Source organism: Macaca mulatta, chromosome 19, assembly GCF_049350105.2.
Source record: "Macaca mulatta isolate MMU2019108-1 chromosome 19, T2T-MMU8v2.0, whole genome shotgun sequence".
Lineage (NCBI taxonomy): Eukaryota > Metazoa > Chordata > Mammalia > Primates > Cercopithecidae > Macaca > Macaca mulatta.
Window position 1 is genome coordinate 66,671,475 of NC_133424.1, and position 23,818 is coordinate 66,695,292.

The 23,818-nt window shown below is 48.5% G+C and overlaps 1 protein-coding gene and 1 long non-coding RNA gene across 11 annotated transcripts; both read right to left on the reverse strand.

Annotated features, from left to right (window-relative positions):
* Positions 1-4: 4 nt before the first annotated feature.
* LOC695533 (leukocyte-associated immunoglobulin-like receptor 1) lies at positions 5-10,266 on the reverse strand. Of its 10 annotated transcripts, none has more exons than XM_077981825.1 (10): positions 10,145-10,266; positions 9,671-9,706; positions 6,292-6,585; positions 5,390-5,440; positions 2,306-2,344; positions 1,869-1,997; positions 1,733-1,775; positions 1,610-1,644; positions 1,309-1,364; positions 5-771 (listed from the first exon to the last, which is right to left on the reverse strand). In XM_077981825.1, exons 1-10 carry the CDS (start codon positions 10,176-10,178, stop codon positions 625-627), a joined length of 864 nt encoding a protein of 287 aa, XP_077837951.1. In that variant the 5' UTR covers positions 10,179-10,266; the 3' UTR covers positions 5-624. The 10 variants fall into 10 exon arrangements, with proteins under 10 accessions (XP_077837951.1, XP_028695139.2, XP_077837953.1 ...); XM_028839306.2 differs by having other exon boundaries at positions 1,309-1,388; positions 1,607-1,644; XM_077981827.1 differs by lacking the exon at positions 5,390-5,440.
* Positions 10,267-10,396: 130 nt separating this feature from the next.
* Positions 10,397-13,795, reverse strand: LOC106994861 (uncharacterized). The gene is made up of 4 exons (XR_001441551.3): positions 13,487-13,795; positions 12,259-12,366; positions 11,437-11,554; positions 10,397-10,469 (listed from the first exon to the last, which is right to left on the reverse strand). It is a non-coding gene; the product is annotated as an uncharacterized LOC106994861 (long non-coding RNA).
* Positions 13,796-23,818: the final 10,023 nt, after the last annotated feature.

Here is a 23,818-nt window from a genome sequence, read left to right on the forward strand (position 1 = left end):
GATGTGAGGTATTCAAAATTATTTATTGATGCACAGAGTAAAGCATGATCCAGAGAACGGGGCTTGGCTCTCAGCTGTGTGTGTATAGTGCAGTCTCAAGGATAACTCTTGACTTCTAGGAAGGTCTTTAAGGGTCAACAAGGCAGATAATTACAGCAAAGTCTCTGGGGTCATTGGAGGTTCACAGCAGACACCTAGGACAAGCTTGGAGGCGGCATCACTGCTCAGGAAATCAGCTGATTGGCTGTAGCAGGGTCTCTGGAAATAGCCTGATGGCTGTAGCTGGGCCTCTAGAACAGGCAGGTGACTTCAGCTGGGTCTCTGGAAACAGTCAGGTAAATAAAGCTGGGTCTCTAGAAACAGCCAGGGAACTGTAGCTGGGTCTCTGGAATCAACTGAGAAACTGTCCAAGGAGATGCTCAATTGTAGAAGGGACTACCTGGCTAACGAACCTTCTGGATGCTGGTTAGAAATCTCCAGTCTCCAGCTCTTGTCTCCAGGTCAGCTGCCTGTCTGGCTTTCTAGACGAAGATGAGTCCAAGGGGAAGCCTTCCAAATGGCCACTTCAGCCTTTTCCTAGAGTGACTTTATATCCTCAGGTGTAGAGGTCAGGTGGGCCGGGGGTCAGTGTCTGGCAACAGCTGCATACGTGCTGGACTCAGCCATGGGCTCTGTGGACTGTGGGGACACAGCCTGGGCTGTCCTCCGTGTGAGGGCCCAGTGGTCCAGCTGCGCATACATCACCTCCTGGGAACTCCCTGCAGCCGGGGCCTGGGAGAGAGAGACCCAGGGTGAGGGAGTGCCTGGTGGAGGGCGAGGTGAGGGGCTGTGGGACTGGAGGGCTGTGGCGGCCATCTCTATGGGCCCCGAGGACCCTCTTCTGAAATTGCATCCGTGTGAAGAGCCCTCCCACAGGGTATTAGGGTTGGTCTACGTGACAATGAACAAGGCAGAAGGGAAGACTCCTGACTTCCAAGCTGAGGCAAAGACATCGCGCTTCCGCCCCTCCCCAACACCCATCCTTGGATCCCTCCCTCTGGGGGAATCCGCGGTGTGGAGAGGCCCCTGTGAGAGGAACAGAGGTTTCCTGCCCACAGCCGTGGGAGTGAGCGTCTTGGACGTGGATCCTCCAGCCCACGGGAGCCTTCAGATGCACACAGCCCTCAGCGACCTCTCGACAGCAACCTCAGGACAGGCCATGAGCCAGAACCGCCCAGCTGAGCCACTCCTGAATTCCCAGTCCAAGGAACTGAGATTTTTTTAAGCTGCTGAATGTGGGGAACTTGAATAACTAGGAGAAAGGCTCACCGAGGTGTCCGTCTCTCTGTCCTTCTCAGGAAGTCCATTGATTGTGGCCTTCTCAGGAAGTCCATTGATTGTGGCCTTGTCTGGGGGAGAAAATACATGGCCAGTTTTCTGGGAAGGATGTCACAAGGCAAATCTGCCTGAGACCCCCCAGCTTCAGTTGGCATCCTGCACCCAATCTATAATATGACCTTCTAGAATGTTCCCAAAGATTCTTCCCCCCGCCCCCCACATTGCATCTGGATTGGCAAGAAGTTCCCACTTCCCCATCCCAGGCCTGTCCCTCCTCCTCCCCCTTCACCTTCTGTCCTCTCTAGAACATCAACAGCCAGGTCGGGCCTGAGAGGAAAAATAAAAGTGAACCTCAGGGGCAGCCCGGGGGCAGAGGACTGGGTGGAGGTCCAGGAGTCATTCCCAGGGGCCTCACCTCTGCTGTAGCTTCTGCTCCTCGTCCTTGCTTCTGGGGGCCCCTGAGGACAGTCGGGGTATGAATTAAGGAGACCTTCTTCCTAGCCTCTCCTGACAGCTTCCCCGGGTCACTCCACCCTGCCCCTGAGACCTACCCTGCTTCATCTGATTCTGGCGATGGAGGAAAAAGAGGACCAGAAGGAGGAGACAAAAGAGGAAGACCACTGAGACCCCGATGAGAATATAAAGATGCTCAGCACTCAGGCCTTGGGAAGCAGGTGCATCTAAGAAAGACAGAAACAGGTTTTCAGCAGTGTGCATTTATTGAGTGCCTACTGTATACCACACATGTCACGTGCGTGTCATAGACTTACTAATATATAAAATCTCTCAGGTAAATAATAGTCCTGCAGCACAGGGATCGTTATCCCCTTCTTCCACCACTGGGGTCCTGAGTGCTGAGGCCCTCTGCACAGGGACACAGCCGAGGCCATTGGCAGAGTGGGAATCTGACCAACCCCAAAGCCCAACCTCTTTCTCCTTCCCCAGGAGGCACACGCCAGGCTCACGCTCCATAGTCCCCATCACTCACGCTCATTGTGACTGTTGTCTGATGGCCTCTGCGTGGGTCCTGGGAGGGAGGAATTAGAAGGAAGTGGAGTTAGTCCTGAGCTGGACAGAGAAGGCTCTGAGTCCTCCCATGTCCACTGTGGGGATCTCTCTTCACTCCCCACGACCCTGACCACTCCTTCTAGACCAACACCGTCCAGCAGAGTCTTCTGTGATGATGGAAACTTTCTACATCTACTGTCCAGTATGAGAGTCACACGTAGCTACTGATATTTAAATTTATCCAAAGCTGAATGGTGTGAGAAGCCTGCTGCACTGTCTGCATCTCGAGGGCTCAGTGACCCCATGTGCCTGATGCCATCCCTACTGGATGGTGCAGATACAGCGCGTTTCCTGGGCATGAAGCTATGGTAGACATCGCTGCTCTCTGCCCTCTGTGGATCTAGGCAGAGACCAACCACCAAGAAGAGGAAGGGAGACCTTCCCTCCCTGACCTCCTTCTGGGTTCCCACCAGAGTGCAAGAATCTCCTCTGTCTGATTTTATCTGCCCTCGCGGCAACCCCCTGATGGGGATGTAACCCGCCCTCCTGTGGGAAAAATCCAAGCCCCGATGTGCTCATGTTTCCTGAAGCCCTGCAGCTAGCGGGCGAGTGTGCGCGGCGCCGCCCAGGCTCCCTGCGCAGCGCATTCCGGGTCGGCCCGTCATCTCCTCGAACATTCACCCTCCTCTGCACAGTGCACGCCACTACCCAATTCACAGGTAACCAAATGGGGTCCTGCAGGGCTGCCCAAAACCCAGGGTCCGAGCCAAGCGTCTCTCTTCCAGGAACAGCGTCCCTCCCCTTCCCCGCTGCCTAGGTAGCATCTTCAATATCCTTCAAGAAAGGCAGACGTTCTCTCTTGGAGTGTGCTTTCTCTCATGCCTCGTCCACGTTCCAAGGTCCAGGACACCACCCGTTATTCTACACCATGACTTCCTGGGCTTGCTCTTCATAACATTTGCCACCATTTAAAATTGCATATGTATTATACATGTGCAATAGTATACATTTTATATTATTTATAGCCATATGTATCATGTATTATGTAAATGTATAATATATAACAAATATATTTTTAAATTATGTAATCTTGACATAGACATAATTTAATGTATATAGTGTTAATTGTGTATGATTTATAATAACTTATGTTACATATATTCACTATAATTCACTATAATATATAATGTACAATTTATATTAAATCTAAACCTGTAATTAAATATAAAATATTTTTCTATTATAATTATATATAATGTATACATAATAGATAGTATGTTTACATTAATACCTATATTTATTTATTAATTATAACAGTTGAAATTTATACTATATAGTAAATTATCTTTCATATAATATATAATATACATTATAGTCATATGTAGTGATGCACTAACATATTCTTATTATATAATTATCTTCCTTATATACATAATATGTGACGGAAAAATATTTATTATAATTTAAATTATAGATCTGAAATTCTCCATTGCAAATCATATATTTTTATCTGTATATGCATGTATGAGAATCTGTGCATTTCTATCACTCATTCTAATTGTTTCTCCCCATTGAAGTTCACAAGGTGGGAGGCCATTTCTCCTCATTCACGGTGCATCACACCCAGAGCCTTCAGTGCCTGTCACAGTCCCTGTGAGGACAAAATACTTCCTCAGTATTAATAGCAGCACCCCTCATTTGGGGTTTTCTAATCAGCACTGATGTCAGCGCCGTGTGTACTTGAACTCAAGTCTCCCCTAAACGATTCTACCGGGGCAGCTATTTTACTGCCTATGTTTCACATGAGGAATTTGGGACACAGGAGGTTTGGGTGAGTCACCCTCAGGCATGGAGCCGGGGGGTGGCAGAACCACCGGGATTTGAACCATGAACCCAGCCATCTGGCTGCAGGAGGGTCTGTCCTCGTAACCTTTATATGTCACTGCATGAAAGATGAGAGAGGAGAGAGGGAAGGAGAAGGAGAGAGAGAGAGAAAGAGAGGGTAGATATTCCCGCAGACAGAAGGCTAATAAAAACCAGACACTGGACTTGAACCAGGTCAGCTGGACTCAGGAGCACGTCCCATCCCTCTGTGCCCCGGCAGCCCAGGAGCCTCTGAGGGGGTCCAGATGGAGCACAGCATGGCTCCTCCCACCTCCCCATGTGGCTTCAGCCCCTGGTCCCACCTGCCTGAGCTCACAGCCTGAGCCTCACAGGCCGTCACTGGGTGACCAAGGACGACCACTCTGGTGATGGAAACCCAGGTGAAGAAGGGCTCGCAGATGTCTTACGACCCCGTGTCCTCCCCTGGGAGGTTCTAGTTACAGATCACAGGGGGAGATGGACAACTTGAGACCCAGGGACTTGGGGCAGCTTCTCTCCCATCACAGAGTCCAGGGGCAGAGCCAGATGGAAGGGAAGCCTCATGGCTTCATCCTGGTCACCGTTCACAGGCTATGTCCCCTCCCTGTGGCACCCTCCTCCTCTTACAGGACCTTACTCCACTGTTCAGGCCTCCCCCGGAGATCACAGAGCCAATAGGAGCATCACCGTCCCTCTCTGGGTGTCCCAGGTTGGAAGGTGAGTTCTAAGTCCCTCCATCAGGTGCAGAGAGGGGTGAATAGTGAGGCCATGCCCACAAGGGGGCAGCATGGAGCTTGGGAGAACCCGAAAGTCTGGGGTGGGGCTGCCCGGGTGGGTGGCCCCTGCCCCGCCCCTGCCCCTTCATAGCTTTGTGACTTTAAGCAAGAAACTTTAGTTTATGTTTTGCATATTAGAGAGGAGGAGGAGTTAGAGAATCAGACTAGTACCTCCCCCGGAGAGTGGCGCTTGCACTAAGTGTTTTCCACAGTTCCTGGCATGGAACGAGGTTACAATCACGGTACCATTGTTGCTATGGTCTCTAGGAGCATTAGCCACCTCCCAGAGCTGGGCGGGTGTCAGTCCCTTCCCGTGGCCTCCCTAAACCTTGACTCCAAGCCCAGGGCCGAGGGCCGGACTCGGAGCTGCATCCCCAGCACAGATCCCTCTGCAATCCCTTCCGGCTGAGGACCCTGCTACTGACCAGCTGAGGAGTCGGGCTCTGTGACGGGGGAGTCCGTGTCCCCAGAGGTTTCTGTAAACAGGGGCAAGAGAAGGATGTAGAACCCGTCCCAACCAACCTGCCCTCCTCCACCCTGAGCCCCCATCCAAAGGCCGCATGGCCATCAGGCAATCCCAGACAATGTCCCGAGACTCCTGAGAAAACAGGGCAGGGGACAGGAGGCTGGGGAGAGCCTTGCTGCTTGCCCCATTCTCCCTGGGGCTGGTCACTCCCTCTGCTCCTCCCACCACAAGCTCTGCTTGACCTCAGGGGACCTTTGAGGTCCTGGGGGGACATGAAGGTGGGTTGGAGCCTCTCCAGTGGACTTTGACTCCAGGACATCTCAGGTTGAGCACACACAGGGGTGCGTGTGGTCACATACCAAAGGTTTTCCCAAAGCACTGTCCAGCCCTGACCAGGGGCCATCCCTGGGCCCTGTGCTCTGCCCAATGGGAGATGAACCACACCAGGAGAAGCACATTGCCTGGGGCAGGTTCTGGCTCAGTGGAAAGGAATAACAAGTGAGACCATCCACCCTGTGTGAAAAGACACTCATCCCCTTGTAGGGGGGTCGCCCCCTAATCTCTGGGAACCCACTCCCCACCCAGCCAAGCAGAGCCAGCTCTGAGCCCACCGGATGCTGGGGCTGAGTGTCCAGGCCATCCGTGGTGTCCGGAGGAGACCAGGGCTCCAGGGACCTAAGCAGGTGCGAGGGCAGAGGGGAGGTGTGTGCAGAGGGAGAGGGGGAGAGGAGGGCTTGGGGGTCAGGAGGAGGGCAAGGGTGGCCACAGAGAGAGGGCAGCAGCTGGGACAGGGTCCAGGGACCTGGGGATAAGCTCGAGGGCCGAGCTGAGACTGGGGCAGCGTCCAGGTGACGTCCTCACCTTTCACCACCAGGTCCAGGTAGTCACTGCGCTGAGACCATTCAGCGGACTTCCTATAGAGGCAGCGATAACGTCTGGTATTTCCTTCACTTACTGAGTCAATGCGGAATCTGGCCTCGGACTCAGATGGACTAGCTTGAGACACATCCTTAGTATCATTGAACTTGTATCTACCCTCCCTCTCCAGGCGGAATTGGTCAACCCCAACAGGGCCCCGGCACACGATAGTCACAGGCCTCCCCAGGGGGATCACGGTGCCTGGCTCAGCCGAGATGGAGGGTCTGGGCAGGGGCCCTAGGAGGGAAGCAGAGAAGGACCTCAGCGTCCACCATAGGAAGTCACCATGCCACACGTGTCATTTTAGCGTCACACTTCAGGGATTTTAGCAATTTTGTAGAGTTGTGCAGCCACGACCACAGCCCAACCTTAGAACATCGCCAGGCCTCCTGCACCTTCTACGTGCGCGGGAATCCTCATCGGTGCAGAGTTATTTTCCCAGTTAACAATAAGGACCCCGAGACTTGCTCACAACTTGGGCCTTGCTCAGGGTCACGTGGGAAGTGTCGGAGCAGCCTGGGGCCCCTCATGTCTGCCGAGAGCCCAGGGCCACTTTCCAGAGGGACAGAGGGCGGGAGGGGGCACAGGACGGGGATGACAGGGTCATTCGTGAAGGACAAGGGACAGGGGAGCGAGGACTCTGGAGATGGCTCGTGCTGGGGCCTGAAGGGCACTGGCCGGTCCCCGGGGGGGACTGAGTGTGGGACGGGGGTTGCCAGGCTCCTGTGAGGGTCCGATGGGGTGAGGGTGAAGCCCCCAGCCCTGACCCAGCCCTGATCTGCTCACAGCAGATGCCCAGCCCGTGACAGGTCCCCATTGCTAATGCAGGTCTCTGTGGAGACACCACCTCTGGGTTTTCCTCTATAGTTTCTACTTTCTCCTCAGCCGAATTTGCATTTCCTTGTTATTAAAGCTCTTGAAAAACCCTGTTTATCTCAACTGGGCTTGGGGTGGAGGAGGAAGGGCGGGTTTGATGCCCTGAAACAGGAAGGTTGTGTCAAAATTAGCAAAATCCCTGAGCAGGGCAGAGAGCTGGCAGGGCTTCAATTCGTTCATCCCGTCTTCATTCATTCTCTGTTATTGCCAGATTAAAACTGCATATATTGCAGGTGTACAACATGATGTGTTGGTACAGATACACACTGTGGACTCGCTGAATCAAGCTAATTCATATAACCTTACTTTGCATAATTTTTGTGGTGAGAACATTTAAAATCTGCCTCTTAGCGATTTTCAAGCATACGATACATTGTGATTAATCCTTATGTTGCACAATCCTGAACTTACTCTTCCTGTCTAGACGAAATTTTCTATCCTTTGACCAGCATCTCCCCAAACCCACCCATTTGTTCATTTTTCTTTCTTTTAACCATATCTCAGTTACTTATCAATCCGTTTAAAGATGCTTTTCATGGGCTGCTAATTCCACAAATGTGAGAAACACACACAGGGTGCCTGCCCTTTGGAGGTGGACGTCTAGAAGGGAGGACAGATACTGCTCGGAGAATTGTCCAATCTGCAGCTGTGAACTGCGGTTAAGTTTCCTGTGGGTAAGCGCAGGAATCTAGGGGACAGGTGGGCGGTGGAGCTGACTTCCTCTGCAAAGTCACAGGGACAGGATGTGGCTGGGAAAATGGGCATGTCCAGACCAAAGAGAGGTACACAGGTCTGATTCTATCTGAAGATAAACAGGGGAAGGGCTCTGAGAAAAAAAAATTCATCTTACAATGAGATAGTAAATGAAAATTTTCGAATACAATTTAAAAACGGTGGAAAGTACAATGGTCATGTCTGTGCTTTCGCAAATCACAGCGTCCCTGGGGTCAGGAAGGGAGCAGGCAGCAGTGGTATGGACAGGCTGCGGCCGGCCTCAGGGAGCCACGGAGGGGAGAGCGGCCACCACTGGGGGGAGACACAGGAAAAGTCAATGAAGAGAGAGGGAAAGATGAGAAAAACTGAGAGTGAAATCACCAGGACTGGGTGACATGATGCATCTAGGAGGATGGAGAAGAGATGGAATGTTCAGAGTCTGCCCTTTGTGACTGTCGTGTTCCCCACCAAGAAGCTGCCGAGTGAAGTGTGGGCTGGTCTGGGGAAAACTGTCGGGCTCAGCCTTGGCCGTGTTGGGTTTGAATTCTCGTTGTAGAAATCGGTGTGTGGAGGTGACGCCTGCACTCCCAGGGTAACCGCAGAGCTACTCACAGCTGCCAAGACCTGGAAGTAACTTGAGTGTCCACTGCCAAATGAATGGATGAGGAAAATGTGGTGTGTCTATGCAATGGAATATTATTCAGCCCTAAAAAAGGAAGGACGTTGTATCATTTGCAACAACATGGATGAACCAGAGGACACTGTGTTAAGTGAAATAAGCCAGGCACAGAAAGACAATTATTACTGCATGATCTCACTTATCTGTGGAATCTAAGAAAAGTTGATCACACGGAAGTAGAGAGTAGAATGGTGGTTACTGGAGGCTGCAGGGCCTCCAGTAATATGGGAGAGACACTGATCAAATGATACAGAGTTTCAACTAGCCAGGAGGAGTGAGTTTTTCAGATCTGTTGCACAGCAGAACAATAGTTCATAATAATTTATTGTATATTTCAAAAGTACTAAAAGGAGATTTAAAATATTCTCATCACAATAAAATAAGTATGTGATGGGACTGATATGTTAATCAGCTTTATTTAATCTTTCCACCATGTGTACACACGTCATCAGATCACAATGTACCCTTCAAACATATACAATTATTTGTCAATTAAAAATAAAATTTTTGAAAATAAGAAAGGCAAAATAAGACAGGTGGAGGATGCGAGAGAGAACTGGGTGAGGGTTATGCATTTTACATCTGGAATAGTTTGCAATCTAGGGTGTGTGTGTATATATATATATATATATTTTTTTTTTTTTTTTTTTTGAGACGGAGTCTCGCTCTGTCGCCCAGGCTGGAGCGCAGTGGCCGGATCTCAGCTCACTGCAAGCTCCGCCTCCCGGGTTTACGCCATTCTCCTGCCTCAGCCTCCCGAGTAGCTGGGACTACAGGCACCTGCCACCTCGCCCAGCTAATTTTTTGTATTTTTTAGTAGAGACGGGGTTTCACCGTGTTCGCCAGGGTGGTCTCGATCTCCTGACCTCGTGATCTGCCCGTCTCGGCCTCCCAAAGTGCTGGGATTACAGGCTTCAGCCACCGCGCCCGGCCAATCTAGGGTATACTTAAAGGGGTCCCTCCAGGCCCTCTAAGCATCAACATGACTCCCACCCAGGACTGCCCTTGGGGTGCCAGAGGGGACGGGGAAGACGGGACAAAGGTGTGACTCACCCTCCTGCGCGTGGATCGTCTGGGCCAGGCAGAGCACTGCAAGAGAAGCCCCAGTGAGAAAAATGCCACCACCCAGTCTCCTTACGGGGCTGCTATCGAAAGGGGGCTGGATGGAGCTGGGGGGCGTTCAGCATTTCATCAGGACCAAACCAACCCTCCTCGACATCGCTATCTCAGTGCAATCCTTCTTGCTGCAAAATGGTTTCAAGATAAATCCCAAAGTCTCCTCTTCCAAAAAGGCTCCTGCTCCCCCAGCCCTTCTTAAAGCTGACCTCATCCCCATACCCGGGTCCCTGTTTTTAGGACAAGGTCTTCTCTGGTCAGACTTAGGCCCCGGGGAGAGCAGCAGGGCAGTCCTGGGGGAGGAGGACACTTTCCTTCCCAGAATCTTCTGCACTGGAGTCAGGCTTGAGCAGGGAACTCTCCAGACCTCCCGACCCCCTTTCCAGCCTCCCCGCTGCCTCCAGGACTCACCTAGGCCCAGGAGGGCGGTGGGGTGGGGAGACATGGCCCCGGTCCCAGCAGTCCGGCCTGGCCTGGGGTGCACCAGTGCAAGGACAGAACTCTGCAGCAGACACAAGCTGACAGGATGTGCTGGCCAGGGGCCTCCTGCCTGTGGGGTTTCCACAGCAGCTGCCTCACACAAGAGGAAGAGCTTTCCGTCCTGTTCTTTCCCCCCTTCCCACTAGTGAGACAAGAGGGAGGGTGCTGGTTTCTGAAAAATGTCACTTACCCTAAATGTGGCTTAGGATCAGATGACCCTAAACTAGGTACCCGATGTGTCAGCCTCTTTCTAAATCTATGGGACAAGGCAGAATAAAGGTCGGGCAACCAACTGACTTGGACGCCATCCCAACTCCACAAGTCAACGGTCGCAGCTCTTGGGCAAGACGTGACACAACTAGAAGCTGACATTTCCTCGTATTAGAAATGGGAGCCATAGAAATCCTTCCCCAAATTTTTCATACTGTGATCTTTGCTAAAATCCCAACAAGGTATTTAGCATGTTAAAAAATATTCTACGACGCATACTATTTTTTTCAGGAGACAGTGTTGGTGAGGATGTGGAGAAACTGGATCCCTTGCGTACTTCAGTGGGAATTAAAAATTGGGCAATCACTATAGAGAACAGTGGGGAGGTTCCTCAAAAAATTAAAAATAGAGCTACCATATGGCCCAGGAATCCCACTTCTGGGTCTATATTTAAAATAAACAAAACAAAACAAAAAAAATAAATAAAAATTAAAAAATAAAATAAAATAAAATAAACAGGCCAGGCATGATGGCTCACGGCTGTCATCCCAGCACTTTGGGAGGCCGAGGCAGGTGGATCACCTGAGGCCAGGAGTTCGAGACTAGCCTGGCCAACATAGTGAAACCCTGTCTCTACTAAAAATACAAAAAAATTAGCTGGGTGTGGTGGTGGCAGGTGCCTGTAATCCCAGCTACTTGGGAGGCTGAGGCAGGAGAATCGCTTGAACCCAGAAGGCGGGGGTTGCAGTGAGCTGAGATTGCACCATTGCACTCCAGCCTGGGCAAGAAGAGCAAGACTCTGTCTCCAAAAAAAAAAAAAAAAATCAGTATGTAAAGAGCCATCTGAACTCCCCTGACCACTGCAGCACTATGCACTATAGCTAAGACGTGAAAATCATCTAAATGTCCATGACAGATGAATGGATATGGAAAATGTGGTACACACACAGGGGAATACTATGCAGCCTTAAACAAGGAAGAAAATTCTGCCATGGGCGACAACACAGACAAACCCTGAGGACATCACGCCAAGCGATGCAGATGCGGAGACCAAGTACTGCATGATGTCACAGGAGGTCTGCAAAGTCACCAGAGTCACAACATCACAGCAGGGAATGGTGGTTATGGGGGCTGGGAGGAAGGGAAAATGGGGAGTTATTAGCAAACAGGCCCTATCTGCTGTCCAACATACGACCTATAAATCATCAATAATAATGTCTTGTTCACTTGAAATTTGTTAACTCATGTTATTTGGAGGGCCCAGAGGAAGACAGGAAGAGAAGGGAATGTTTGAAACTTCTTGGAGACTGATTACATGGTTGTGACCAAGATGCCGATAGTGATGTGAGCAGCGAAGTCCAGACTGACAAGGTCTCAGCTGGAAATGAGGATCTTACTGGGAACTAGAGCAATGGCCACCCTTGTTACGCCTTAGCAAACAACACTGCTGCATTGCGTCCATGCCCTCGAGATACCACGCCAGGGTATCTGGGGAAGAAATTTCTTTTTTCTTTTTTCTTTTTTTTAACAGAGTCTCACTCTGTCGCCCAGGCTGGAGTGCAGTGGTGCGATCGTGGCTCACTGCAACCTCCGCCTCCCAGGTTGACGCCATTCTCCTGCCTCAGCCTCCCGAGTAGCTGGGACTACAGGCGCCGCCACCTCGCCCGGCTAATTTTTTGTATTTTTAGTAGAGACAGGATTTCATTGTGTTGGCCAGGATGGTCTTGATCTCTTGTCCTCATGATCCACCCGCCTCGGCCTCTCAAAGTGCTGGGATTACAGGCGTGAGCCACCACGCCTGGCTGACTAATTTATTTCTTAAACACACTTCTTACCTGGGAATAAATTCAAATTTGCAGAAGAGTTGCAGAGATACAGAGAGTTCCTATATGCCCTTCATTCAGATCCTTCTAATGTTCATGCTTTACACGACCCCAGCACATCTGCCAGAAAGAAAAAAATTAACACTGATACAGTAATTAAAATGACAGGTTTTATTTAGATTTCATCACCTTTCCACTAATGTTCTTTGCCTGTGCTGAGATCCAATGCAGGGGCACCGTCCTGCCTTTACTTCCCTCTCTGTTAACTGTAGAGAAGGGTTTCTGTTTTCCTAGTTGGGCCCTGATTAATATTCCCCTAGTATCTGAATACCAGGTGCCCAGGAAGGATGGGGGGCAAGGGTGTGGTGCCCACTAGGGAAGGAGTGGCTGGCAGAATCGGCATCTGTCGGTTCCTCCACAATCTAAGGTCACAGAAAACATGGGCAGTTACTCTGGGTTTTTCCGTAAGAGGGGTGATACAGAGCTGTCGTTGTTCCATATTCTCAGAGGGCCCCTCCACCTTTGCATTCCTCTAAGACTTTGATCCCAGCTGGAGAAGGCAAGCTATATGCTTATGTCCAAGGCATGCCACAGACTCAGCACGGCACAGCGTCCTCACTCAAAAACGTTACTTGGTGTGGGATGCACAGGCATGGAGTAATGATTCTCACACTAGACTCAGATACACACACTATATTAGCGACTTAAACACCAATTAAATGTCAAGTGCAAAGACGACATCTGCATAAACAAAATGACGTAAGATACAACGTGAAACGTCATTCAAAGAAGAGTTTGCATTAGAATAGTTCAAATATTTCAAAACTGTTCCAGCACGGTCACTGCGTTGCTGACCAGTCTTCCTCCTGACATGTGGTTGCCGTAGTGATCTCAGGCTTGGACCTCGTGGACAGACTGGGGAACTCAAGCTAAACCCTGGTCCTCACAGAGTTCGGCACATTGCAATCCCGTGTCTTTCCTTCCAATAGAATCCAATCTCAAGGTCCCCAGTTCCTGAGCAGCCCTGGCTTGGCTCAGCCAAAGGGAGGTGTCTAGAGAATCTGAGTCTAGACTGCCCGGAGGTCTGCACTTCTTGCCGTTTTCAGGAGATTCAACTGCAAAGCCCTCCCCAGGTCATCCACATTGGCTCACGTGTCTGTGCCCCACCCTTCCTGCCTGGGAGAAGCCTCTTGTTCAGCCGAAAAAGCAACCTGAGGGTGAGGTGGTAGCAGGGACTCACCCACGTCTCTCGCCATCTTCGGGCCCGGATGGAGCCCTGGAAGGAAGACCTCAAGACGATGGTCATCTCCACAGGATTCCCACCCTGCCCCTGGCTTTGTCCTGAATATTAGCCTTGGCAGCCTGGCCTGGGTTCCGATGGTGGATGAACCTGGCTTTCCACAGGCTCCCACCTCCAGCCTGCGCTGTGGAGAGACCAGGTCCTCGGAACCGTATTTTAACCTTGTCCTCCCTTCCCTGCCGGGGTTTACCAAGACATAGCGGGTGTCGTAGATGTGAAAATGCTTCTGCTATACCAGAGTCAGGAACTGAGCAAAACTGAAAAATGCACAGGATGTGGTCTCCCAGGTGCTAGCATCACAGCTCTAATCTTTAACAAGGTCCAACCGCAGGCACAGAAATAAACAGCTTCTCCCTGCCCTGCACACGTCTCCAATTTTACCCAGGATGGGGCTGAGGAAGCAACACAGATTCACAAATTTTACTTTTTTTTTTTCTTGCATGAGAGCCAAGGCAATAGGAGGCAAGGCTTGCTCCCTAGTTAGTGCCTGACAGGAACCGTATCTCCGTCCCAATCCTTCCATTCAAAGGAGGCGCAATTTGCTTTTACCAAATGTAAAACTCACGTCAAAACCGTGGTGTGAGTATTTACACCAGAGAAATCGGCAAACGCTACACGTCAGGGTTGTTTTTTGTGTTTCCTTTTGCTTTTTTTTTCAAAGAGCTGATGGTCAAGCCTTTACCAGCACACCACTGGTAAATTTCCAAGGGCCCATTTAAAGACATTTTTTTTTGCAGAACACGTAAAAAACATCAACGTGAAGTCAACATGCTCCAGAAAAACCAGAGAATTGATAAAGCATGACTATTTCTGTAGCACATACTCTACCGTTTCCCCCTCCTACCTCAGCTACCATAATCAGCATCTGAAGTCTTATGTTCAAATTTCCCTTGCACTTTTGTAAATATAGTGTTCTCTCATCGATGTGTCTACTTGGTGTGTGTGTGCATATATATACATATAAGTGTGTGTATATGCATATATGTATATATACATATGTATGTATGTGTATATATACATATATGTGTGTGTATATACATATATGTGTATATATACATATGCATGTATGTGTATATATACATATGTGTATATATGCACATATATTATATATAATATGTGTGCATATACATATATGTATGTATGCACGTGTGTATATGGACACATGTGTATATACATATGTGTGTATACACATGTGTATATGGACATATATGTGTATATACGTGTGTGTACACACGTGTATATGGACATATGTGTGTGTATACATATATGCATGTGTGTATATACACATATGTGTGTGTGTGCATGGATATATATATATGCTGTCATTTAAAATTTTTATTTATTTAAGATAGGTCTCTCTCCATCACCGAGGCTGGAGTGCAATGGTGCAATCTCAGCTCACTGCAGCCTCCACTTCCCAGGCTCCAGCGATCCTCCTGCCTCAGCCATCCGAGTAGCTGGGATTACAGGCACGTGACCCCACACCCAGCTAATTGTTGTATGTTTAGTAGAGATGGGGTTTCGCCATGTTGACCAGGCTGGTCTTGAACTCCTGCCCTCAGGTGATCTGCTCGCCTCAGCCTCCCAAAGTGCTGGGATTACAGGCATGAGCCACTGTCCTCAGCCTCTTTTTTAATTTTAGTGCAAAGTACAGTTTTCAAAACAATGTTTGCAATGTCATCAAATACAGAATGAGCATGCATGAATGTTTCCTTAATTCATTCATGATGAAATCATCATTGAAAATTCCTGTCTTTACCCAAATATTTAGCTTCTTCTGTTGCTCTTCATTTGTTCCTGCGTTTCTCCATTTCCACTGGGATTATTTCCTCTTGTCCAAGCCTTTTATTCTGGCAACCAATGAACTTTTCACTCTTTCTATAGTTTTACCTTTTCTAGAGTGTCACATAGTTGGAATCAGACAGTGGATCCCCTATCTGGGCTGACTTCTTTCATGTAATGATATACATTTAACTCTCTTCCACGTCTTTTCATGACTTGAGAGCTCATATCTTCTTTGCACGGGGTAATATTCCATTGTCTGGACACACAGTTAATCCACTCACTGCAGAGCATCTCGGTTGCTTCCAAGTTTGGGCAATTATGAATAAAGTTACCGTAAAGATCCATATGTATGTTTTATGTGACCGTACGTTTTCAGTTCCCTCGGGTAAATACCAAGGAATGTAATTGCTGGATTATACGGTAAGGCTATATTTAGTTTTAGAAGAAATTGCCACACTGTCTCCCAAAGTGGCTGGACCATTTCGCAATCCCACCAGCAATGAATGAGAGTTCCTGTTGCTCCACGTCCTCTCCAGTATGCCAGTATGTGGTATCATCTGCGTTTCAGAATTTGGCCACTCTAATAGGTGTGTCGTGGTAACTTGGTTCCTAAGATACTGAGAGAGGTACAGAACACCAGCTGGGAAGTCAGCCAGAATGAGCTTCTCCTGTGACGTCCCGTCCCACAGCCTCAGTGTCCTCAGACAAGCCACTTCCCCTTTCCTTCTTCTTCTTTTTTTTTTTCTTTTTTTTTTTTTTTTTTTTGAGATGGAATCTCACTCTGTAACCCAGGCTGAAGTGCAATGGCATGATCTCGGCTCACTGCAGCCTCTGCCTCCCAGGTTCAAGTGATTCTCCTGCCTCAGTCTTGCAAGTAGCTGGGATTACAGGCATGCACCACCATGCCCGGCTAATTTTGTATTTTTAGTAGAGATGGGTTTTCACCATGTTGACCAGGCTGGTCTTGAACTCGACCTCATGATTTGGCTGCCTCAGCCTTTCAAAGTGCTGGGATTACAGGTGTGAGCCACCGAGCCCGGCCTCCTTATAAACTTCTCTAAATCTAAATTTGTGAATATTCTTTCTTTGAAAGTTGATCAACTGGCCAGGCGCAGTGGCTCACGCTTGTAATACCAGCATTTTGGAAGGCCGAGATGGATGGATCACTTGAGGTCAGGAGTTCGAGACCAGCCTGGCCAACATGATGAAACCCCATCTCTACTAAAAATACAAAATTAGAGGGGCATAGTGGCAGGCGCCTGTAATCCCAGCTGCTCCGGAGGCTGAGAGGCAAGAGAATTGCTTGAACCTGGGAGGCAGAGTTTTGTGGCACTGAGAGCCACATCTGCTGATGCAGTAAGTGCTCTAAAGAAAAAAATATCCGGCTGGGTGCAGTGGCTCATGCCTGTAATCCCAGCACTTTGGGAGGCCAAGGCAGGCAGATCACAAGGTCAAGAGATGGAGACCATCCTGGCCAACATGGTGAAACCCCGTCTCTACTAAAAATACAAAAGTTAGCTGGGCGTGGTGGCGGGCACTTGTAATCCCAGCTACTCGGGAGGCTGAGGCAGAAGAATCACTTGAACCTGGGAGGCGGAGGTTGTAGTGAGCCAAGATCACACCACTGCACCCCAGCCTGGGGACAGAGTGAGACTCTGTCTCAAAATAAATAAATACATAAATACATACAATAGGATACAAGCCGACCTTGTGTGAAAAGGGGACTCGACCCTGAGAGCTGACCCCAGGGTAGCCACCTGTGCTGCGTAGTGTAATTGGCGGCTGAGGACTGACTGAAGAGCAGCTGGGGGGAGACGTGGACGGAGGAGACAGCTTTGGTGAAAGTCCCCATCAGCAGATAATTTTTCTTGTCGTTAAGTTGAGTGGATTCCAGATGGAAAAATAATAAGGAAGAGTATGTGTATTGATTGAGCGGGAGTCTCTAAAAGGCCAAATGAAGTTTTGGTATTTTACCCTCAAGAGAGTGGGAAAGGTGTGGCATCATCATATTTTTGTCTAAAACGTTTCTGTGAGACCGCTTCCTGAAGTCAGAATTGCACGAAGCAAAAAAAGTAAGAGGTAACGTTTTCTGAGCACTTACTTTATGCCAGACACTGCTCTGAGTCCCCTGTATGGATAGTTCACTTAACTTTCCCAACAACTTTGGAAGGGCGTTTTCATCACTAGACTCATTTTACAGATGAGAACCCTGAACTCAGAGGTTAATTAGTTTGATTAGTGTCATGCATTAACACGCATAATTTCATGGATGGAACTGGATTTCAACCCAGGAAGAAAGTATGTCCTTACCTATTATTATTATTATTATTATTATTATTATTATTATTATTGAGACAGAGTCTTGCTCTGTTACCCAGGCTGGAGTTCAGTGGCACAATCTTGGCTCACTGCAGCCTCCGCCTCCCGGGTGCCAGCAGTTCTCCTTGTCTCAGCCTCCCAAGTAGCTGGGATTACAGGCTCCTGCCACCACGCCTGGCTAATTTTTGTATTTTTAGTAGAGACGAGGTTTCACCATGTGGACCAGGCTGATCTCCATCTCCTGACCTCAGATGATCCACCCGCCTCGGCCTCCCAGAAAGCTGGGATTACAGGCATGAGCCCCTGCGCCCGGCCGTCCTTACTATTATTATTATTATTATTATTATTATTATTATTACTACTACTAAGTCAGAGTCTTGCTCTGTCACCCAGGCTGGAGTTCTGTAGCATGATCTTGGCTCACTGCAACCTCCACCTCCTGGGTTCAAGCAATTCTCCTGCCTCAGCCTCCCGAGTAGCTGGGACTACAGGTGCCCGCCACCACGCCCGGCTAATTTTTGTATTTTTAGTAGAGATGGAGTTTCACCATGTTGACCAGGCTGGTCTCGAACTCCTGACCTCAGATGATCCATCCGCCTCGGCCTCCCAGAATGCTGGGATTACAGGCGTGAGCCCCCGCACCCAGCTGGCCTTACCTATTATTGATATATCATTATATTTCTAAAAGAAAACAAGAAAAACCAAGTGTGGATAGACCAGTTAGAAAGTTGTTGCCTTCCGGCCGGGCGCGGTGGCTCACACCTGTAATCCCAGCACTTTGGGAGGCTGAGACGGGCGGATCACGAAGTCAGGAGATCGAGACCATCCTGGCTAACACGGTGAAACCCCGTCTCTACTAAAAAAAAAAATACAAAAAACTAGCCGGGCGAGGTGGCGGGCGCCTGTAGTCCCAGCTACTCGGGAGGCTGAGGCAGGAGAATGGCAGGAACCCGGGAAGTGGAGCTTGCAGTGAGCTGAGATCCGGCCACTGCACTCCAGCCTGGGTGGCAGAGCAAGACTCCGTCTCAAAAAAAAAAAAAAAAAAAAAGAAAGTTGTTGCCTTCCAGGACAGTGATGATTTGCTTGGACTGGAATTATCACAGCAGGAATTTCAGTAAATATGTGGATTTATGCCTGGGAGGTAGGTTCAGAAGAAACACTGATGGAAGTTTGGCTTCCAGAAATATCTGACCAGGTCGTTTTAGAATAAACTTCTCACTGTTCATTTAAAAAAAAAAAACAAAAACAAACTTTAGGCCTGTTGTTGTGGCTTGCGCCTGTAATCCCAGTATCTGGGGAGGCCAAGGTGGGCAGATCACAAGGTCAAGAGTTCGAGACTATCCTGGCCAACATGGTGAAACCCTGTCTCTACTAAAAATACAAAAATTAGCCAGGTGTGGTGGAGGGCACCTGTAGTCCCAGCTACTCAGAAGGCTGAGGCAGGAGAATCTCTTGAACCCGGGAGGTGGAATTTGCGGTGAGCCAAGATCGCACCATTGCACTCCAGCCTGGGCAACAGAACGAGACTCTGTCTCAAAAAAAAAAAAAAAAGAAAAAAAAAATTTAAAAAGATGAACAAAAACCGAAGAACATCTGTCTGTAGAACTTGGCACGCTTCCAAGTCAGAGAGAATTTAGGGTTCCAAGACATAAAAGAGGAAGGAAACCAAGCAAAGGGACTTTATCCTTTGAGGTTAGCTTTATGTTAACGGTTTGCTGATTCTGAAACGAAAGGCAGCAGATGAGAGACCAAAAAGCTGAGTGGGAGCAGGATAAAGAATTTCAACAAAGAACTAGCAAATATAAGAACAAACACGGCCGGGCGTGGTGGCTCACACCTGTAATCCCAGCACTTTGGGAGGCCGGAGGCAGGCGGATCACCTGAGGTGGGGGGTTTGAGACCAGCCTGACCAACAGGGAGAAACCCCGTCTCTACTAAAAATACAAAATTAGCCGGACACAGTGGCTCATGCCTGTAATCCCAGCTACTCAGGAGGCTGAGGCAGGAGAATCTCTTGAACCTGGGAGGCGGAGGTTGCAGTGAGCCGAGATCGCACCACTGCACTCCAGCCCGGGCAACAGAGCAAGACTCCATCTCAAAAAAACAAAAAACACATGAAAATTCCAGAATTAAAAAACGGAGTTTGTAAAATTATAAACTCAACAAATGAGGTTAGTAACAAGCGGGACTCAGTTGGAGAGAGAAGTATTAACTGAAACATGAGTGAGAAAACAAAATCCAGACAGAAGCAGAGACAGATCATAGAATGGAAATACGGAGGCCGGGCGAAGTGGCTTACGCCTGTAATCCCAGCACTTTGGGAGGCCGAGGCAGGCAGATCACCTGAGGTCAAGAGTTCGAGACCAGCCTTGAGGTCAAGAGTTCGAGACCAGCCTGGCCCACATGGTGAAACTCCATCTCTACTAAAAATACAAAAATTAGCCAGGTGTAGTGGCGGGCGCTTGTAATCCCAGCTACTCAGGAGGCTGAGGCAGGAGAATTGCTTGGAGGCAGAAGTTGCAGTGAGCCAAAATGGTGCCACTGCACTCCAGCCTGAGTGACAGAGTAAGATTCTGTTTCAAAAAAGAAAGAAAGAAAAAAGAAAGAAAGAAAGAATGAAAGAAGAAAGAAAGAAGGAAACAGAAAGAAAGAAAGAAAGAAAGAAAGAAAGAAAGAAAGAAAGAAAGAGAAAGAAAGAAAAAGAAAGAAAGAAAGAAAGAAAGAAAATATGGGACGTGGTGAAAACGCTTAACATATGTACAACTGGAATCCCATAAGGGGAAGAAAGACAGAGAAAGAGAATCAGGCAGACACAATATTGGAAGGGTTACTAAACAATATTTCCTAAAACGAATAAAAGACATCAAGCCACACAGTAGGTGTCCAGTAGGAACTTAAACCTAACATGTTTATAACCAAGTTTCTTATATTCACTCCCAGATCTGCTCCTTTTAAGGTCTTCCCCATCTCAGTAAATGAGAATTCCAGTCACTAGTTATTTGGGAAAAATATATATATATAGTGTTATCCTTGACTCTATGCTTTTCCTCATATCTCACAGCTGTGAACACATTATAAGACGTTTTCCTTTGAAATATCTCCAGAATCGCATCATTTCCCACCACCTCTTGAAGACCACCCGGGCCTGAACCACTGTCTGCTGTACCTGGATCATTGCAAGAGCTTCCTAATTAATCCTTCTTGCATCTAACATTCCTCGTCTATTAATCTGTTATCCACCCAGTAGCAGAGTTGTCCTGTAAAAAGATAACGTTTCTCCCAAGGATCAGAGACGATCAGACACAGCAGTGGCTGCTCCAAGCCACAAGGACGCCTGCCCACGCATCGTGCCAGCCAAGCTCGTTTCTGGAGTTTTGGGTGGCTCCAGATGAGAGAAGACAATAGCTGAGTTTATGGCTGTCATTCTGGGAAATCATTCCCTTGAGAACAGAACTTTGTCAGAAGAAGGTGGAGTCTACAAAAGATTATGCGGTAAATGACTCAAAATATGATCAGGCAATGGGGGAAAATTAGCCAAGAGCTGATTCCTATGAAATGTTTTTTTATTCCTGTGAAATTTTTGCATAAATCAAGACTGTGGCTTTGGAAGGAGCCCTCCTTGGAGAAAACGTCTTCATTGGAATCAACGGTCCCTGTACAGGTGACTGAGAGGAACACAATCAAACCAACCTCCAGGTAGAGCAGGAAGGACGCCCCTCAGGAGCAAGGAGGGGTCACCGGGTGAGACCCAGGGTGTCTCCTTAGAGAGTGAAGGTCCCGGGTACCTGCTGCCAGGTCCTGGTGACCAGCCTGCAGAATGGAAGTACAAGGGTAATGCCCAGCTACTCACACGGGTGATGTCCTGGAGATAGGGCTGATGGTAGCTTACCTGGATTGCTGACATCATTGTCACATGCACGCCACATGCCTTCATGAAAATCAAAGTCTCCCTCCAAAGTGCAAGTCCAATTCCATAAAATAAGGCATGCTGATCATAAAATACAATTTGGCAATTAAGTGGCAGTATAGCAAAAGCACTGGCCACTTTGTGTCACTCCTTAGTGTGGTTTGGATCTGTGTCCCCACCAAACCTCATGTCGAACTGTTATCTCCAGGGTTGGAGGTGGGGACTGGTGGGAGGTGATTGGCTCATGGGGGTGACTCTGGCATGCATGGTGGGAACTGTTGGGAGGTGATTGGTTCATGGCAGTGGCTCCAGTATGAATGGTGGGAACTGTTGGGAGGTGATTGGCTCATGGGGGTGACTCTGGCATGCATGGTGGGAACTGTTGGGAGGTGATTGGTTCATGGCAGTGGCTCCAGTATGAATGGTGGGGATTGGTGGGAGGTGATTGGCTCATGGAGGTGGCTCTGGTATGAATGGTGGGGACTGGTGGGAGGCGATAGGCTCATGGGGGTGGCTCCGGTATGAATGGTGGGGACTGGTGGGAGGTGATTGGTTCGTGGAGGTGGCTCCGGTATGAATGGTGGGGACTGGTGGGAGGTGATTGGTTCGTGGAGGTGGCTCCGGTATGAATGGTGGGGACTGGTGGGAGGTGATTGGTTCGTGGAGGTGGCTCCGGTATGAATGGTGGGGACTGGTGGGAGGTGATTGGTTCGTGGAGGTGGCTCCGGTATGAATGGTGGGGACTCGTGGGAGGTGATTGGTTCATGGGGGTGGCTCCGGCATGAATGGTTTGTCACCATCCCCCTTGGTGCTGTTCTCATGATAGCGAGTGAGTTCTCATGAGATGTGGTTGTTTAAAAGTGTATGGCACCCCTCTCCTCTCTCTCTCCCTCCAGCTCCAGCCATGTGAAGTGCTTGCTCCTCCTTTGCCCTCCGCGGTGACGGAAGGCCTCCTGAGGCCTCCCCAGAAGCCGGGCAGAAGCCACTATGCTTCCTGTACAGCCTGCAGAACCATGAGCCAATTAAACTTCTTTTCTTTGTGAGTTTCCCAGTGCCAGGTATTTCTTTACAGCGATGCAAGAACGGACTAATAACAGAAAATTGGCACCCGGGATGGACTAACACGCTCCTCTGCCCAAAAGCATTCCAGGACTTCCCATCTCGGTCATACTGACAAGACTTTGCATCTTCTCTCCCCCACCCACCTCTTGGCTTAGTGCTCTGATTGTATCTCCCCCTACTCTCCCCTTCGCGATGCTGATCCAGCCACATGGACATCCTTGCTGTTCCTAGAATACTCAAAGCATGCATCTGCCTCAGGACCTTTGCACGTGCCATGCTTTCTGCCCGGAACACTCTTTCCCCCAGAGATGCATGGGACTCACTTTCCGCCTCCTTCACTCTTGACTCCAATATCCCTTTCTCCTTCAGGCCTTCTTGGACCATCCTATCTAAAGTTGCAACACTCCCTCTAGATTTTATATCACCTCTGGCTGCCTTTTTTCTTTCTTCAGCATATATCACTAATCTTGCATATATTTTACTTACTAATATTGTTTATGATCTGCCTCCCCACTAGAATATATCCCCATGAAGTCATAGATTTTTTTCTGCGGTGTTTCCTATAGTGTCCCTGTACCTAGGACAGTCCCTGGCACATAATACATACTCAATAAATTTTTTTGAATGAATATTTGTTGAGTATCTAAAACCTGGAAACTTATGAATGGATAGACATACACAGTATATAGGAAGTATAAGGAAAGCTACACGGGCATGATTACTGAGTACAATTCCAGAAGCCAGATCTCTAGCTTTTAATTATGGTTGTACCAGTTAGAAGCTTTGTGACTTTAGACTAAGTTTATTAACATCTTTGTTCCTCTACTTCTTCCTCTGTAAAAATTTTTTTTCAAAGTAATGGTACAGAACTATTGTGACTATTCAGTGAGTTATTAAGTTAAAAGTAATCATATTGGCTGAGGCAGGAGAATCGTGTGAACCTGGGAGGCAGACGTTGAAGTGAGCCGAGATTACGCCACTGCACTCCAGCCTGGCGACAGAGCGAGACTCCATCAAAAAAAAAAAAAAAAAAAAAAAATTATCTAATGGATACAATGTATGTCACTGGGTTAATGAATCCCTGAAAGCCCTAACTTCATCATTTTGCAATCTATCCATGCAAGAAAGTTACACTTGTACCCTATAAATGTATACAAATAAAATCAGCTGAGCTTGCTGACTCACGGCTACAATCCCAG

Coding starts and splice junctions, on each gene's coding strand:
- LOC695533 (XM_028839306.2), bottom strand. CDS start 10,178: ATGTCTCCCCACCCCACCGCCCTCCTGGGCCTAG. Junction 6,586..9,670: donor GACGATCCACGCGCAGGAGG/GTGAGTCACACC, acceptor CTTCCCTCCTAG/GGCCCCTGCCCAGACCCTCC. Junction 5,441..6,291: donor CCTGGACCTGGTGGTGAAAG/GTGAGGACGTCA, acceptor CCCTGTTTACAG/AAACCTCTGGGGACACGGAC.